Below are 16,468 nucleotides of genomic sequence, written 5' to 3'. Positions count from 1 at the left end.
GGACACTGAGCCCCCAGCCCCCTAGCCCGGGTGTGGGAAATCACATTTCCCCTGTAGCTTGTTGAAGCAAGGTTGGGACTTTTTAAAAGGACACGTCACTAAAAGGAAGAAGGAAAAAAGTGCAAACACATAGGGACAGATGACTTAAGATGCCCGGATTTCTCTTCCAAGATAACAAAAGGCCAGTCACAAATTAACTTGAGGTAAAAGACGAACATGTTTTGTTTGCTTAAGATTTTTATTTGAGAGAGAGAAGGAGAGAGAGAGAGCACGAGCAGGGGCAGGGGCAGAAGGAGAGGGAGAAGGAGACTCCCCGCTGAGCAGGGAGCCCCAGGTTCCATCCCAGGACCCTGGGATCATGACCTGGGCCAAAGGCAGACACTTAACTGACTGAGCCACCCAGGCGCCCCACAAGATGAATATGTTTTGAACACCTATGATATGTCAGGCAAGAATCTAAATATTTCATGTAGGTTGGCTAACTTATTCCAATTCAAGCTTCGCAACAGTTTTGTGAAATAGGTTTTATGCCCATTTGATGAAGATAAGCAATGGCTGGAGAGGTGCAGTTGCCTTTCTAAGCTTCAGTTTCCAGGGGTGGCCTGGGATTCAAACCTAGGTCTGTCTAATAGCATCACCTGTGCCAGGTCCACTGAGCTTTGGGTGCCCTGGCAGCCCCTTACCTCGTCTCAGTCTTTGCTGGGAAATCTGGGGAGCCCTGTGCTAAAACACTTGGGTTTTTTGTTTTTGTTTTTTTTCTGGTCCTGAAGTCTTTCCCTGTGTCTAGGACTCCTTCAGCTCTATGAAACCCCAAAGGGTGATGGGTTAATATCTCGTCTCCCCATCCCAAGAAATTAACTTCGGCCCTTGACGGTCAGACTCTAAGAGTCTCGCCTTTTTTTCTCTTTTGTGAAGGAAAGTTTTGGCTTTCCTATTCAGTGTGACCAGCTAAGAGAGGTGATTTTCGGAGGCCAGGCACAGGCAGTCCAAAAATAGGGTACTCTGGGGCCCAGACAAAAGAGAGACTTAGGGGAACATCTTAAGAACCCTCCAGGACCACTGATCACAGACACATCAAGCCTTCTCTGTAGCCAAAAGCAATAAAAGAATAACCTCTGTTCTGTAGGGAGGAGAGTCCATGACAGTTATGAGACTTAAAAAGGCTATGTATATTAAATATTAGAAGCCACAAACAGTCCAAACTCTTCACTTAACCTTTGAGAAAATAGGCACCCAGAGTGTGAAGTGACTTTACAACAGGTCAAACAGCCGATTGGTAGACTTGCGACTTGCGGCCCAATGTTCCCTATGCTCTGCCACTAAAGAGATAAGCCGGGGCGGGGGGCGGTTTGGGGAGCTCAGGGTTGGCTCACCCAACAGGAGGAGGGGACCACAGTCGTTTTAAAAGAGGAAGTTGCCAAGTGGAGCCTGGAGCAGCTGACGTGTTTGTTAGTGCTTCTCTGGCTCCTCAGCCAGGGTGATCCACACCCTGTCAGCCTGAGGACTCTTTCCTCCCAGGAAGCGTTGTACCTCAGCTGTCCCGGGTGCCTTGCGCGTACTGGGAGAAGGGTACAGAGAAGGAGAAAGATGGTGGGCAGGGCCTTATTTTGGAGCTTGTTTAGAAAGAGAGTAAGGAGAGCTTCTGCTCAAATTCTCTCAGCTCCGGGCTTGCGGTGGGAGTCCCCACTCACCTTAACAGCCTGGCCCAGTGCTGGGCGGGGGGCGGCTGCCGTTTTCAGGCCCGGAGTCCCACCTCTTCCTGCCTCCCTGCCTTTGGCCCCCATCAGGCCCACCGGAAGCTGCGGGGAGGCACAGACCAAGCTCGAAGCTGCTTTTATTGGGGAGGAGAGGGACTGAACGGAGTCCTGACAGATTCAGTGCTCCAGGCTTAGGAAAGAGATACAATAAATAGGTGATAACTGGGGAGGGCTCCCAACACAGCGAGAAGGGCACCGTTGGTCTCAACCTCTGGGCTTGCTCATCCTCTTTGCTGTGCGAGCTGGGCTGTGGGGTTCGCTGCAAACTGGGGAAATCCAGCGGATTTTTCAGGGCTCCAAGGAGTATCAGATCTGCCATCTTGCTTGTTGTGGGAGGGTCTTGATCTCAGAAGTGTCTGGGTTGGTGCCTAGTGACTCATCTGAGGAAAGAAAAGGATTGAGGTGAGGCGGGTCATGTTGACAATCGGCTTGGAGGCTCACGGCCTGAGCTTGCATGCCTGAGCACGTGAAGTCAAGCCTCTGGGGGGGAATATCCTGTGCCCAGTACCTGTCGCACCCCGTTCTAGCCCAGGACTGGACTGGAATGGAATGGAATGGAAGCCTGCGGGCTTGTCCACCTGGCATTCTCCCTCCCACCCCGGGGAGCATCCAGCATTTCCTGTGCGGGTCAGGGGCCCAGGGTGTCCTCACCCCCAGCATCCTTCTGACGGCTTCTAACCGCGCCAGGACCCGTGGGGCCTCCTGTGGACACAGCATCTGTAGCTCCCCGGGTCTCATGTGAAGCACCTGGCTCCCTGTGAAGAACCTGAGGCTCTTCACCGTGCTGGGAACGAGAACAGCAGGATCTATCAGCAGGAGAGCGGAAGAACTTGGGCCTGCGTATTCGGGGCGTGGTATATTCTGGAGTATCGGACGGCTGGGGGCTGTTTGGGCTTGGAGGCTGGGGTTACAGGAGAATTCAGGGAATAGGGTATCTGGAGGTGAAGGAGTCAGATAGGCATGTTGGCTTAAACCAAGCTCAGGACTCCTGGGTTTGAACGGAGAAATGCCCTGGGAGAGAATTTTGTGGTGGGGAGGGGTGGCTGGCAGCTGAAGTTCTTCCCGAGTTCTCGGGGGATCCTGCTCTCTTCCTCCAGGCAGAGGCTCCTCATTCAGTGCTCTTGCACAGGCATGGACACGCCCGTTCTCCTGCTCTCTCTAACTCAGCAGAGGGGGGCACTGTGGGTCTCTTCTGTCCCTCGCATGTTCTGGGTCTCTGGTTTTCCTTGGCTATTATCGGAGTCTTTCGAAGAGGTTCTCCTGACACGCCCTCTGGGGCTAGGCACTTACACGGTGGAGAAGTTCTCGGCCTGCAGCCAGGCTGTGACCTCCTCAGGCGTTGAGCTAAGTCGAAGCATTGGAACCTAGAATCAGGGGAGCTGGGGGTAAGAGGCCATCTCATCTCATTTCTTTTTTTTTTTTTTAAGATTTTATTTATTTATTTGACAGAGAGACAGCGAGAGAGGGAACACAAGCAGGGGGAGTGGGAGAGGGAGAAGAAGACTCCCCGCTAAGCAGGGAGCACAATGCGGGGCTCGATCCCAGGACCCTGGGATCATGACCTGAGCCGAAGACAGACGCTTAACCTACCGAGCCACCCTGGCGCCCCTCTTCTCCTTTCTACCCACAGCCCCCATCATCCAGGCCCCTGCTCTGGGTTCCCGTCAAGACTTATCTCACTCCATGGTTCACTTATCTGGTGGGGACAAGGCTTATTCTCTGCTCTGGCCCCATGATAAATTTGGCACATAGTAACCCTGTGGTGATACAGATGAACTTGAACCAGGGCTATCTCCTCCACTTGTCATTGAATCCTTCCTGCTCCCACCCCTGACTTAGATCTTCTGGATAGTCTAGGCTGGGTGGTACCCAAGAAGGCGACTGGTTCTGGCTCCCAGAGGCCCCCGACTCTAGGGGCTCTAGGATGTTGCTGGGAATGTAGCCGCTCTGTCCCTTCTCATTCTTCACCAGCCACCACCGCTTGCTCTGGTCCAGGACCTGCCAAGAGTCACTACCTCAGTCACCCAAGCCTCTGTCCATACCCCACACCCCCCGCCAAGGCTTTCTTCCTTCCTGCCCTCCCCCACCCTTCTTCTCCCTATCTAGGCCACCCACCCCAGCAGCCCCATACCCAGACCACCAATGCCAGGCTGCCTATGGCTCCCACCAACCACCACCTTCTTTTCTAGGCTCAAGCCCATGTCTCACCTCCAGCACCTCTCCCTGGGCCACAGTCAGTTCCTGTGTGTTCCTGGCTTCAAACTCATATAGGACTTGCATTTTCAGGGCTGGCTTGACAGGTCTGGGGCTGGAGGGCACGTGGTTAGGGTCTCCACGCTGAGGGCCATGTTGTGTCTCCTCTTGAGCAAAGTAGGAGGTGCTCCCTAACCCAGAGCTTCCCCCCCGCCCCCGACCAGACACAGAGTCAGGATGGCTGGAGAATGGAGCCTCAGAGACTGAGTCCCTGTCCCAGCCCCAGAGACCCAGATATCTCCTGCCTGGAGTCTGGTGGTGACTGTTCGGCTGCCACAGGGTTTAATGGCAGGTCAGCGTAAGGCGGGGATTGGGGTGGGGGTTCCTGCAGGCAGGAGGGGTCTGAAATGTCACTGATTTCTGAAGACTCTGTTAGCAGTGGACGTTTCTATGTCTGAGCTCTCCTCTGAGTGCTTTATACCTGAGCTCTGGGAAATCAGAGGTAGTATGTCGAGATACAGGTAGTATGACGAGAAGGACTGGAGTCTGGGAAGGTAAAACACTGCTTTTTCACCCAAGGTAGGGGAGGCACGTGACTGGCTAAATGTGAGCCCAGAGGGTCTGAGTTGTAGAATCCACAGATCCACTGGGTCAGTCCCGCCCCGGCCTCCCCAGAATCATGCAGTCCCGACTAAGCCCAGGGCGTACCGGAGGGAAGTAGAGTTCTGCTGTCCTGAGGGTGCCTGTAGGGAAAAAACAGAGGGAGCAGGAGCAGGGAGTCAGCCAGCATGGTGGGGGGGAGCCGGGGTATCAGACCACAGCCCCACTCGCACACACCTGCCTCATATCCCCTCCCCTGCCTGGCCACCATGCAGATCTGGGTCCCTCCGTGACCCCACCCACCACGTAGGTGTCATGTGACCGTGGTTTGGACTGAGAGGGCAGAAAGTAGCCCAGAGACCAGGGCTTTGAGCAGGGCTCTTTGCGAAGCTCCCCTTACCTGGTCGGAGGGTTCTGGAAGCTGCCAACCATCATAGAATGTGGGTTGGTAGGGCAGGGGCTCAATGCCTGTCCAGTCGTCCCTGGGGAGAGAGAACAAAGCTGAGTCCGCTCGGTGCCGGGCTGCTGGGTGTGGCGAGGGAGGAGATGACAGGGCCCAGCCTCGGGGTCTTCTAGGGAAGGGAGGACATGGCCCGTGAGCACGGATGAAAGGCCCCAGACACCCATACAGGGGCACGCGGTGAAGCATGCACACCTCCCACCGTGAGGGTATCTGTGGCCCGGCCTCACCCCTGCCCGTGAAGTGCAGATACAGCAACTCCAGACTGGGGGTTTGGATCAAAGGGGTGGAACCACAGACTGTCGGGGCTGGAAGAGCCCCCTCGGGGTCTCAGGCAGGGCTTCCCTGACCCGTGTTTCATTTCTTGGCAGCGCTCTCTTTCTTTTGAGCTCACTCGTGGGTGGGACTCACCTTGCATCACAGAAGCTGTTGTGGTTGAGTCTAGGGTGGGGGCTGCTACTTGCTTCCCAGCCTCCCCCCTCCCCCGGCCCCGCTGCACCCCCACTGCAGGAAGGGCAGGGCTGTTTGTGGCATCCAGGCTTGTTCTGCTAGGAATCTTCTCCCGGGGAATCCCCACTCCCCTTGAGCAAGTCCCTCCCTTTCTCACCAGGCCCCGGAGTACTGCCTCTCTCCCAGTAATGCTTCCCCCGTGTCTGGGTTTCTTACTCTAGGGAGCCCCGTGACCGCACCCTGAGTACCGTGGGTAGGGCATTGGAGGCAGCTAATAAATATCTGCTCAGCAGGAACAAACACATCATTCTGTCTTCAGAATCTTTTTAATTGGTTCCCTTTCTTTACCCTAAAAACATGCTCAAGTCTTCTCTTGACCCTGTTAATACTCCTTTTAGACAGTCATTCTAGAACCTTCTCTTTTCTGAGAACGTGTTTATATGTCCTGCCTACATTTTCTTAACCCTGGGTCTTTCCTTATTTTTTGCAACCTGATTTTTACCTCTGCTATTACTCTCTCGAAACTTGTTCTTGGGGACACCTGGCTCAGTCGGTTAAGCGTCTACCTTCGGCTCAGGTCATGGTCCCAGGGTCCTGGGATGGAGCCCCTCAGAGTCCCATATCGGGCTTCCTGCTCAGGGGGAGTCTGCTTTCTCCCTCTCCCTCTGCCCTTCCCCCCTGCTTGTGTGCTCGCTCTCTCTCTCTCTCTCTCTGTCTCTCATGCTCTCTCTCAAATAAATAAAATCTAAAAAAAAAAAAAAAGAAAGAAATTTGTCCTTTGAAAGTCCCGATAATCTCCCGATTGCCAAATACAATGGCCTTGTAGGGTCTAAATGCTTCTGGATTACCACAGCATTTAGTGCTATTTATAACTTCCAGTCAATTTGCCTAAAAGCAAGTCACCTAAATATAATTTGCCAAAACTCAACTCTTTTGAGGGCTTTTACATCTTTTTGGTTAGTCTCTTTTCTGTGTTGTCTCTCCATTCATTCATTCACTGATTTTTGGTTATTTTAAGAAATTGGAAAACATTTTAGGGCACATTTGACTTCATTTTATATTTGAAATAATAAACAGGGACAGAAAAGAGAATAGAAATTACCAGGGACTGGGGAGAGGGAGGAATGGGTACAGAGTTCTGTTTAACTAATTGTTTAATGGGTACAGAGTTTCTGTTTGGCACGATGAAAAAAGTTCTGGAAACAGTGGAGACGGTTGCACAACAGTGCGAACGTACCTAATGCTATCGAATCATACACTTTAAAATGGTAAATCTTATCTTATGTATGTTCTACCACAATGAAATCAATAGATTACATTGAATCGTAATTCATGTCTTTAGATGAATCGGGCAAAAATTCTTCTAACGAGGCCGCACAGGGAAGGGCTGCCCATTAGGCGGGAGACTCACTAGCACAACGGGGCTGATTTCATGGTCGACTCTCTCTCTTTCTCTTTCTAAAACCCTCTTTTCTCCTGGTTTTCACGCCCCTGCTTTTTTGTTTCTCCTTTCAACTCCCTGGAATTTCTCTTGGCCTCCCTGACCCTTTCCCCCTTTTGCCACCAACCCGTGGAAGTGTCCCTTCCTTCCTCTCCCCCCGGGATGGTGCAGGCCTCGCTGGCTTAAGTGAGTTCTTGGGGCTCCCTCCGGAGCCCTTGCCTCTAGGTGGCTCCAGATGCCACCTTTTTTTTTTTTTTTTTTAAAGATTTTATTTATTTATTTGACACAGAGAGAGAAAGACAGCAGGAGCACAAGCAGGGGGAGAGGCAGGCAGAGGGAGAGGGAGAAGCAGGTTCCCCGCTGAGCAGGGAGCCCGATGCAGGACTCCATCCCAGGACCCTGGGATCACAACCTGAGCCGAAGGCAGATGCTTAACCAACTGAGCCACCCAGGCGCCCCCCAGATGTCACTTTTGTGCTGACTGTCCTCAAACCCACGGGCCAGCTGGGACCTCTCTCCTGAGTTCCGGTGGGGGGCTGGTGTACCTGGGGAATGTTTCACTGACGCCCCAGCTCCAGCTCGGCGCACCCCCAGCGGGTCCCACCTCCCGCTCGCTCCCTTCGGCCTCCCCAGCCAGGCCTGATTGTGCCGTGGCCCATCTCACGGCCACCCGGAATACCTCTTTCTCTCTCCACCCCTTGGCCCATTGGTTGCCAAGTCTTAGTGATGTTACATCGGCATCGCTTCCGTCAGCAATCCTTAAGTTCTGGCTGGATTGAGACAAAGTTTTCACTTTGTCCTTGACCAAAATGAGAAAATATTTTAATAGCAGGTTGCCAACTCTGCTTTCTTGGGAAGAATTGTCCTTTTTTCCTTCAGTGGTGGGGGTGATGGTGAGCGGCCATTTTGGTGTTTTTTTCTTTTTTTAATTGTTTGTATTTAGTCTAATAAAAAGTTGGGAATTCCATGTAGAGTCCCCCTGGATCTGTTTTGAGTTATTTCTGGTTTGTGACAACCGAGAGCCTGCCGTCTCCAGCGTCCTGCCCAGTGCCCCCATGCCCCTTGGCCTGGTTCAGTCCGGCCTTGTCCTCACTCACCGGCTGGTGGTCCAGGCCACACCCAGCTTCTTCCAGAAGTCACTCTCAGCCGGGCTGAGGCAGGACTGCAGCAGCTCGATGGCTTTGGGGGTTAGGAGGGGTGAGATCACTTGGGCTGGTAGGCCAGGCTCAGGGCACTGGGCCAGGATCTAGGGGAGGGACGGAAGGCGTCAGAAAGCTGAGGCTCTCCCAGGGCCAAACAGGAGAAGGAAGGGGCCCGGAATTCCTGGCTTCCCACATTGCCTCAGGCCTGCTGCTCCTTCCTGTCTCCCTTGGACCCCTGGCACCCTCGGACCGACCCCAGCCCATCTCTCCTGTTGAGGGGTTCTGTACACAGCAGGGATGGTGTTTTGGAGTCAACGAGGAGGTTGTATTGTGGTGAGCAAAGTGCAGACCCCACAGCCTCCCTCTGCCGCCTGACTTCCGCCCCGGCCTCTGCTCTATCTTAACTTCAGCCTGTCCCTCTTCATCACCCTGTTGTCCCCAAACTCACGGAGTCTACAAGTTGGAAGAGGATGTGCACGAACTCAGGGGCGTTCCTCTCCTGCAGCCAGATGGCCAGCTTCCCCTGGGAACACAGGGCACTATGTGCCACTACTCTTCACCCTTCCCCACCTTCACCAGGATCCCAGGACACTACAATTGTTCAGGGCCTTGGGTGGGAGCCTGGTACTCTCCAAAAGTCCCAAGAGGAGGAGGGCAGGTTCCACGGGGAGAAGCTGGAGAAGGAAAGGACTTGGGGGTGTCCACGAGACCAGAGAGGAGGCAGTTACTGGGGTGGGATGAGGGGAGGGCTGTGGAACTTGTGAGGGGTCACATACTAGGAGGTTGAAGCTGTACTTGATCTTCTGGAAGCAATCAATATACTGGGCCCGTGTCATCACTACAGGGGAGGGCGAAGGTGGTGGGTTGTAGATCATCCCAAGACCACGTCCCCACCTCTGTCCCCTCCCCTGTAGCCCTCAGCACTCACCCCACTGATCCTTGCCCTTTTTCTTCCCCAGTCTCTTCTTCTTATGACTGCTCATTGCCTGGGCCTCCTTCAGCTTTCCCGCAAACAGCTCGATGTCCCTAAGGACATGGCTTAGTATCTCCTGGACCCCAAACAACCCGTGCCCTTGAGTGGGCAGTTGGGCCCACCCTGGAAGCACCCCCCACCCCCGACCCTTCCCCTGACCCTTCCCCACCTCCAACTAGAGCCTCAGGCCCAGCCCAGAGTCTGATCAAGCCTCCCTGTCCCTCCTCAGTCCCGGGCCTGCCTTGGCCATCCTGGGACCAGGCCCAGAGAGCCTCAGCCAGCTCAAGACAATCTATGGTTACCTCATCCCTCTCTGGGTTCTTGGGGGATGGGGACCGCCTTGGAGGAGGCAGAGTGAAGGTGCGTTGTTCTCGGACACTGAAGTTGTGTGGCAGCGGCCTTGGGGATGGTGGTGTGCCTACAATGGAAGGGGACAATGGCCCAGAGCCTTTTTTTGATCTTTGATCCAAAGCTTCCTTTCCACCTGCCCTCATACCGCACACTTACTGTGCTCTGGGGTCGTCCAGTAGGGCTGTTTTGGAGGGGGCCCCTGCTCTGGTGGGGGTACCTGCTCCTTGGAGAATGACCTTTCCAGAGGAGGCCCCCTCCATATGTCTTGGCTGGGGTGACGGGCTCCAGATTGGGGTCTGCTGAGCACATGATGGGGACACAGCTTTGACAGGCTTCTTGGGATGGAGGCTCTGCCCCAGGATCAAGGGATATCACCACCCCTCTCCAGGAGATCCACCTGCCCTGCTCCCTGGTCTCCAGCTGGACTCCACCCTGCCTCACTTTCATGCCCCCTAGGCCCTCTCGGTCCCATGTCAGTCTCCGGGGACAGTCTCCAGTGTTCCCTGGGCCCAGTCCCATCTCCTCCCTCATGCCCATCTGCATCCTAGCCCCAGCCTGGTCCCTCCCCAGTTCCAGGCCCAGGTTGGTTGGGCCACAGGCTCCTGGGCTCCCCCAGGAGTGGGGCCAGGGCCTGGCCCACCCAGGCCCAGGCTCTGAGGTCCTGCAGGTGGGCTGGGACCCAGACTGCCTACCTTTGCTCTTGCCCCTCTTCCAGGGCCTTCTGCAGGCAGGTCTTTAGTTGCTCTGCCTGGAGGAAGCAGCAATCAGGCAGGCTCTGTGTGTGTGTGTGTGTGTGTGTCGGTGGGGGGTGGTGCTGGGGGGAGAGTGATGGTCATTGGACCCTATGCCCACTCCCTCCCCAACCCTGCCCCTGGTCCCTCACCCCCACTTCCTGGCACTGGAAGAGCAGAATGCTGGTGGCTGGCAGGCCTGACTCCTGCACCGTGACGGACAGGACAGAGCTGTAGGAGCAGGTGTTCAGCGCCGTGTCCACGGCCTGGATGCTGTCCAGGCGGTAAGAGTCCAGCTCCTCCTGGGCCAGACGGAGAGTTCGGCCGTGAGGTCACTGAGCGCCGCGGTGGCTGCTGGGAACCCCGAACCTGGGCCACCCCAGCTCGCCTTGTGGCTTGGGGCAGGGGTGTCGTCTTCCCTGACCCCGGTGCCTCTGTCCCCCAGCCCTCCCTAGGCCTGGGTGCATACTGTATATGGGGACAGGTGGCCTATGTTTGGGGCACGGGAGGGGTGAGTCCATGCCTGGTGCTGGCTATCCACAACCCATGTTAGCTGTGACCCACTGCAGAGTCCAGGAGGGGCTGACCTTTGTCTCGATGTCCAGCAGCTGGAGCCTGCCATCTTTGGCCTGCAGGAGCAAGTCTTGGCTCCACACCCGGCCCTGAGCATCCATCTCCTGCAGCTTCTTCAGGGCATCCTTGGGTTTCTGGACTTTCTGAGTCCCCAGCTTACATGTCATCAGGTGCTGAGGGGAAAGGAGGATTGGAGAGGGGGCACACAGGTGGTAGTGGGCAGGGGTGGGGGAAAGACAGCAGAGGAGGAGGACGTGTTCCTGGCCTCCTTGTCGGGGAGGTCCCAGGCCATCCCCATAGAGCAGCCTTCAGTGGCCAATGGGAGGCCAGGAGCAGTTGAGCTAGGATAAGGCCCCCGAGTCAGGGTCTGATGAGCTGCATGCGAGGGTTTAGGACTCTGGAAGAAGGATGTCATGGCCCTTAACAGTCCAGGCCAGCAGAGGGGGCTGTTTGGAGGTAGATGTGGGCCCTAATAACCCAACAAATGAAGTCAGAACTCCTCTGGGTGGGATATAGGACCCTCAGATTCTGTCCCTGGCTTTCTTTGCACCCTTTGGGAATCCACCATCCCAGCCTGATCCTTCTCCTCACTGAATGAACAGTCCTGCCTCCCTGCCTTGGCTCATGCTGCTCCCCATACCCAGAATGCTTTTCCCACTTCTGCTAGTCTATCCCTTCCCAGTCTCCCAGGAAGATCAAGAGCTCCCTCTCTGAGTCTTGCCCGATGAGGGCCATAGTCATCTCGGTCTCACTCAGAGCCTTGCCCACTGCTAGTCTGACGATCCTGGCAGGTTTTTGCTGTTATTCTCCTTCCTCAAGGAGACCCCTCCCTTCTCCCATCCAAATGCCACCTTCACAAGCCACAGCCCCACCCCTTGCCCTCCCTCCAGGCCCTTGTTGGGGGGCAGCCATTGCTTCCTGCTCCTGACGCCCCCGCCCTGCTCTCTGTCCAGGCCTCAGTGCCTCTCTGGGAGTTCATGCTGCCTACATATTCTGGGGCCCCTGACTTCATGTGCATCCGGGACACATCTCTTGCTCTCACCCACCAGGCCTGAATGGAGCCAGTTCAAACCCCCGCCTCTGTCATGAGGCCCAGGACTCCTGGCCCCAACCCACCTGGCAGGCTTTGGGGGGGCGGCATCCCTGCTGCCCTGTGAGCCTCCAGACCACTGTCCCTGTGTCCCTCCCTGCTTCTTCTCCCTGGGAGCCTAAATCTGCTGTCTGCCCCAGATGCTTCAGCCTGATCAGGTGTCTGCTCTTCCCCACAACACCCTTCCAGCCTGCGCTCGCCCTGTGGTGCCAACAGCCCTGCAGGCAACTAGATCTCACAGTGCCAGTGCCGTTTGCCCAGGCAGGGCTGGAACCTTCTTTCCAGCCCCCAGTGGCGCATGCCTGCCCTGGGGACTCCAGCCCAGACCTCTCCCAGCCGAGACAGGGCTCTGCTTGCAGGTCCTTGCAGGGACCACCGTCCTCATGCGGGCCGTCCTCCCGCCGCCATGCCAGATCCTGGGCAAAGAGCAGTTCCCCAGGGTTACTCACCTCCACCCTGTGCTGCAGACAGGTGGGCTCGGAGGAGACCTTCTGCAAGTACTCCTTCCGGTACACTGCAGGGGTGCAAAGCAAGGGGACGGAGATGGAGGAACAGATGGGGGGGAGACAGTTACGGGAGGGGGGTGGTCAGTGAGGGCAGGGGTTTTGGGGAGGGGAGGGGAGAGGGGACCAGAGGGGGAGCTCACGGTAAATGGCTCTGCTGCTGGGCCGGGACATGCTGCCACGGTTAGATGACTCCTTGAACTGACACTGAACCAGAGAGACAGCTATCAGGGCTGGGGAGAAAAATACCAGGGCAGGACTGGGCAGGAGACGTGCTCTTGCAGCTCATCCCTCACTCAGGCCTGAGGTTTGGGCCAGGCTCTGACCTGGAGCCTCCAGGACCAGACCCAAAACTTCTGGCTCCAGGGGCCTTTCCGGAACCATCCTGCAGCCTGGCCTTCCTCCGAGGAGCCCCATTTTGGCTGGGCCGGGGAGGCCTCAAGGCAGGCTCCTGGCCTCCCATTATTTGGTCAGTAAGGCTCATTCCCGTGGGCTCGGGAAAGCTGTGTGGACAGGCACCTGGGAACATATCCCGTCCTGGGCCTGGATGTAAAAGATGCCAGGTCCATGGGCTGCACTAGCCTCTGGAGGAAAGGCGTCAGGTGCAGCAGCCTTCCTTGCCAAAGCAAGCTTCTCGAGCAAGCCTGTTTCAGTTCCGCAAATTGGGAGGAGGTTATGTTGCCTCTTAAGCTGCGGACCCACTTGGGGGGGGTGTGTGTTGTGTGTGTGTGTGTGTATCTGTTTGCATGCGCGTGTGCAGGCATCTTAATCATGGGGCTCTGTAGGATTTGTTAATGATCTGCACTTCCCTGAATGTCTTAGACAGTGAAGACTCCTGTCTCTTCACCTTTCCATACTCTGAACCCTCTGCCCAGAGCCCCTCCCTACCCAGCCCTTGAAATCCAGCTCAAGGATCACCTCCTCCGTGAAGCCCCCCTTGACCACCATCCTCCCCTGCCCAGAGTGCCCTCCTGATGCCATGGCCAATCTTGCATGTTTCTCTCTCACAAAGACAGCCGCTCTGGTTAGTGTGCGAGCCTGGGGCCGTGCCCCTTACAAGCACCATATTTAATTTTCACTACCATCGCTTGTACTTCTTTGGCTCTATGTGCTGAGCACTGTTCTATGGACTTCCCCCTCATCAACTCACTTAATCCTCAAAACAACCTCACCCGGCGGGCGCTGTTATTGTTCCATTTACCAGATGGGGACTCTGAGGCTCAGAGAGGGTAACAGGCCTGAGGTCACCAGAGTATTTCCTGGAGAATGAGCCTAGCCCAGTCTGGCTGCAAACCCCGGGCTTTAATTGTGGAGATATGCCTCTGTCACGGGGCTGTGACCTGCTGAGGACAGACTTGTCTTGCCACGGCTGTCTCCCCAGTGCCCTCCCAGCATGGGGCGGGGGGTTGTCTACATGTCGGAAAGGAAAGCAGGTAAGTACAGTGTGTGCGCAGGTGCAGGGTGGGGTGGGAGAGAACTGAGCATGGAGGTCAAGGGTAAGTATCATTTGAATGACGTGTGTATGCATCATGAATAGGGTGTCAGGTTTGTGGGTGCCATGCACCTCTGTGGTATGCCTGCATGTACAGGGATGCTGAAACATCCCGGGCAAAGTGTAAGAGAGCAGCCCACACCCGTTTATTAGGACTGTTATGAAAACAACAGAGGGTCTGATAAGATGACTCAGGGATGGGGAAATCAGTTGCTAGGAAACAACTGAGGGATTGTGGAGGAGGCGGCTGGCTCTGTTTTCCTTGTTTGGGAGCACCCCTGTCCCCTTGGAGGGGACAGGGGTGCTAGAAGCCTGTTCCTCCCCACTCTACCCCGCCCTCCCCAACCCCGCAGGCTGCACACTTCCTGCTTCTAGATCCGGAAGAGAAAGAAGAGAAAATGAGCTCTGCCTTGGTCAGCCCTACTCCCCTCCCCCGCCCAAGCCAGGATGGTCCATGTGGGTCCCTGTGGGCAGGTCCCGGGAACCATCAGAAGCTCAAGATCCCAGACAACATGAGAGGGGAGGCAGCTGGCTTTAGCCTGCCTTGCCCTTGGGGGAGTAGGACTGTGGCTGCCTAGTTTCCCCCATGTAACCCCTGAACTGGGGCTTGGCGCAGGGAAGGGGTGTCTGCATCACAGACCCTGGGAGAAGGAGCCCAGAGATGCTTCTGGACCCCTGGCTCCCCCTGTCCTGCTTCCGAGCCAGCTAGCCAGCAGCTGAGTCCCAAGCCTTTCTTGGGCTTGTTCTTCCTGGCTGCATCTGGCAATGGGCTGGGGACCTTGGCCTGGGAAGACACTGGCTTGTTCCCACCACGCCGGGATCGCCTGCGGCGGGGCGGGGCCCTGATCTTCCTGAAGGCCAGGCCTTACCTGTGTTCCGGTGAGGTTTGTCCCCCCACGGGGGCTGCTGCTTGAGCTGGTGGTCCGGTGCTGGCGGTGGGAGGGCAGTGTCTTCTCTGCCGGCGGCCACAGACAGAGGCCCTGTGGCCAGGCGGGCCCTGGGTGAGCAGGCGGGCCTTATGGTGATGGGGCCACAAGGCAGCCACACCTGTGCTCTTTGGACTCCGGTGGGTGTGGAGGTTTCCTAGGCCACCACCCACTCGGCACGGAAGCGGGACCTGTGGCTGTGCCAAGCTTAGCCAGGGACCCCTGCGGCCCAGCCTCCTCTGCTTTCCTCCAGAGTTGGGGGGTGACCTTTTGGGGACCTCTGCTGAGGTCCCCCGTCCACATCAGGCGCTAGGGCTGGGGCCAGAAGGAGCGGGCCCCCTTGGCCCAGGGAGGTCTGGCGTTTGCGGTCAGGGGACAGGTGGCTAGAGGTGGCCCCCAGGCCTTGGGGAAGCTGTGGACTGGCACGTGCCCGTGTGAGTGCGTGTGCTACATGAGGGGACGCACGATCGTGCGTGCCCAGGTGGTGCGTGTGAGCAGGACGTGGATCCTGGAGGAGCAGATGGGCACCGGGGACAGGGACCACCACGGGTATTACATGGAGGGCTGAGACCTTTCCTGGCAGGGCCACTTCATTCTGTCCTTTCTTCTGTCTCCTCCCACCCAGCAGGGAGCACCCCCCCCAAGTCCTTGCTCTTCCACTCACTTTCCTCCCCCCTACTTTGTACCCTCAGACCTCTGGTCCATACCTGGCTGGCTTCAGCAAAAATGAGAAACAGAGGCTTGCCTTTGTCCCTATTCACAAACACATCCAGTCCCTGGGCTTCCTTTTACTTAAAAACCTTCCTTGGCACCCAGGGTGGGCCTGGCTGCCTGCCCTCTGGGAGCTCCCAGTCTAACAAGGGGGCAGCATATGAACAGACACCAAGGGAACAAGGCAGGACGGGAGAGGAGAGGAGAGGAAGGAAGTCCAATGTGGTGGTGGATCTCGTGGGCAGAGGTCAGGACCTGGTAGGTGCTGGGATCCGTGGAGAGTCCTGTGGGCTGGGAGCGGAGCCTGCATCTGCGTGCCCATCCTTGGCTTCCCCGGGCCGCCCCCAGCCCAGCCAACACTGCACTGGATGGTCTGGAGTCCGGGGATTGGATCCCTGCCAGGGCCTTCCCCACTGGCAAGAGTCCATCAGGCCGCCAGCTTCAGAGGCCCAGGGTTCAGGTGCCTGCTGGGCCAGCCCCGAGCCATGGCCTCATGGGAACCCGCCCTCCAGGCCTCGCTGGGGCTCAGCCTCTTGGTCCTCCAGCTTCTTTCTGGATAGGACAGCCTGTCACCTGGCCTCCTCCAGTCCCAGCCCCAGCTTCCTCCAGGCCGTAGCCACATTCCAACCCCAGCGCAGGCCCCGGCGCCCAGCTAAGCCCGTGCTCCTGCCCGGCTCAGGACAGGCCGGTGCTTCGCAGTCTCCCCTGACCTCAGTGCAAGGACAGTAGGCTCTCGCACAAGCCCGGGGGGAGGGGGCAGGGGCGCGGCCCACCGCAGAGAGGCACGTGACTCTTAGGGCAGAGAGACAAGGAGCACCTCGTGGCCCCCTCGGCTCTTGCTCTCCACAGTGCCCTGTAGGGGTGCCCTTGGGAGCATGGGGGCCTCCTCATACAGCAGCCCTTTGCGGCCTGGGCAGGGCTGGACCCAGGGCTTCTTTGGTGCCGGGCAGTGTGGACGTCTGCCAGAGGGGAGCCGCTCCAGGGAAGAGGGGCATTAGGAGGGATGGAGAGGCCAGGCCATCCACCCCTGGGGATGTGGGGGCCATTCCTGGTGCTTTTGCACAAAGACAGTTCC

The 16,468-nt window shown here is 56.9% G+C and overlaps 1 protein-coding gene across 1 annotated transcript; it reads right to left on the bottom strand.

The window, feature by feature from the left end:
• Positions 1-1,946: 1,946 nt before the first annotated feature.
• EPS8L3 (EPS8 signaling adaptor L3) lies at positions 1,947-12,438 on the bottom strand. Its single transcript, XM_078071714.1, has 18 exons — positions 12,408-12,438; positions 12,211-12,275; positions 10,686-10,844; positions 10,251-10,400; positions 10,060-10,115; positions 9,524-9,663; positions 9,319-9,434; positions 8,972-9,092; positions 8,820-8,881; positions 8,492-8,566; positions 7,999-8,147; positions 4,951-5,032; positions 4,659-4,693; positions 3,966-4,074; positions 3,627-3,755; positions 3,048-3,121; positions 2,409-2,541; positions 1,947-2,137 (listed from the first exon to the last, which is right to left on the bottom strand). Exons 1-18 carry the CDS (start codon positions 12,436-12,438, stop codon positions 2,126-2,128), a joined length of 1,698 nt encoding a protein of 565 aa, XP_077927840.1. The 3' UTR covers positions 1,947-2,125.
• Between the last annotated feature and the right edge of the window lie 4,030 nt (positions 12,439-16,468).

The sequence above is a fragment of the Halichoerus grypus genome, chromosome 5 (assembly GCF_964656455.1).
Source record: "Halichoerus grypus chromosome 5, mHalGry1.hap1.1, whole genome shotgun sequence".
Lineage (NCBI taxonomy): Eukaryota > Metazoa > Chordata > Mammalia > Carnivora > Phocidae > Halichoerus > Halichoerus grypus.
The sequence above is the reverse complement of the archived record's forward strand: the minus strand, read 5'-3'. Positions and strand labels throughout refer to the sequence as shown.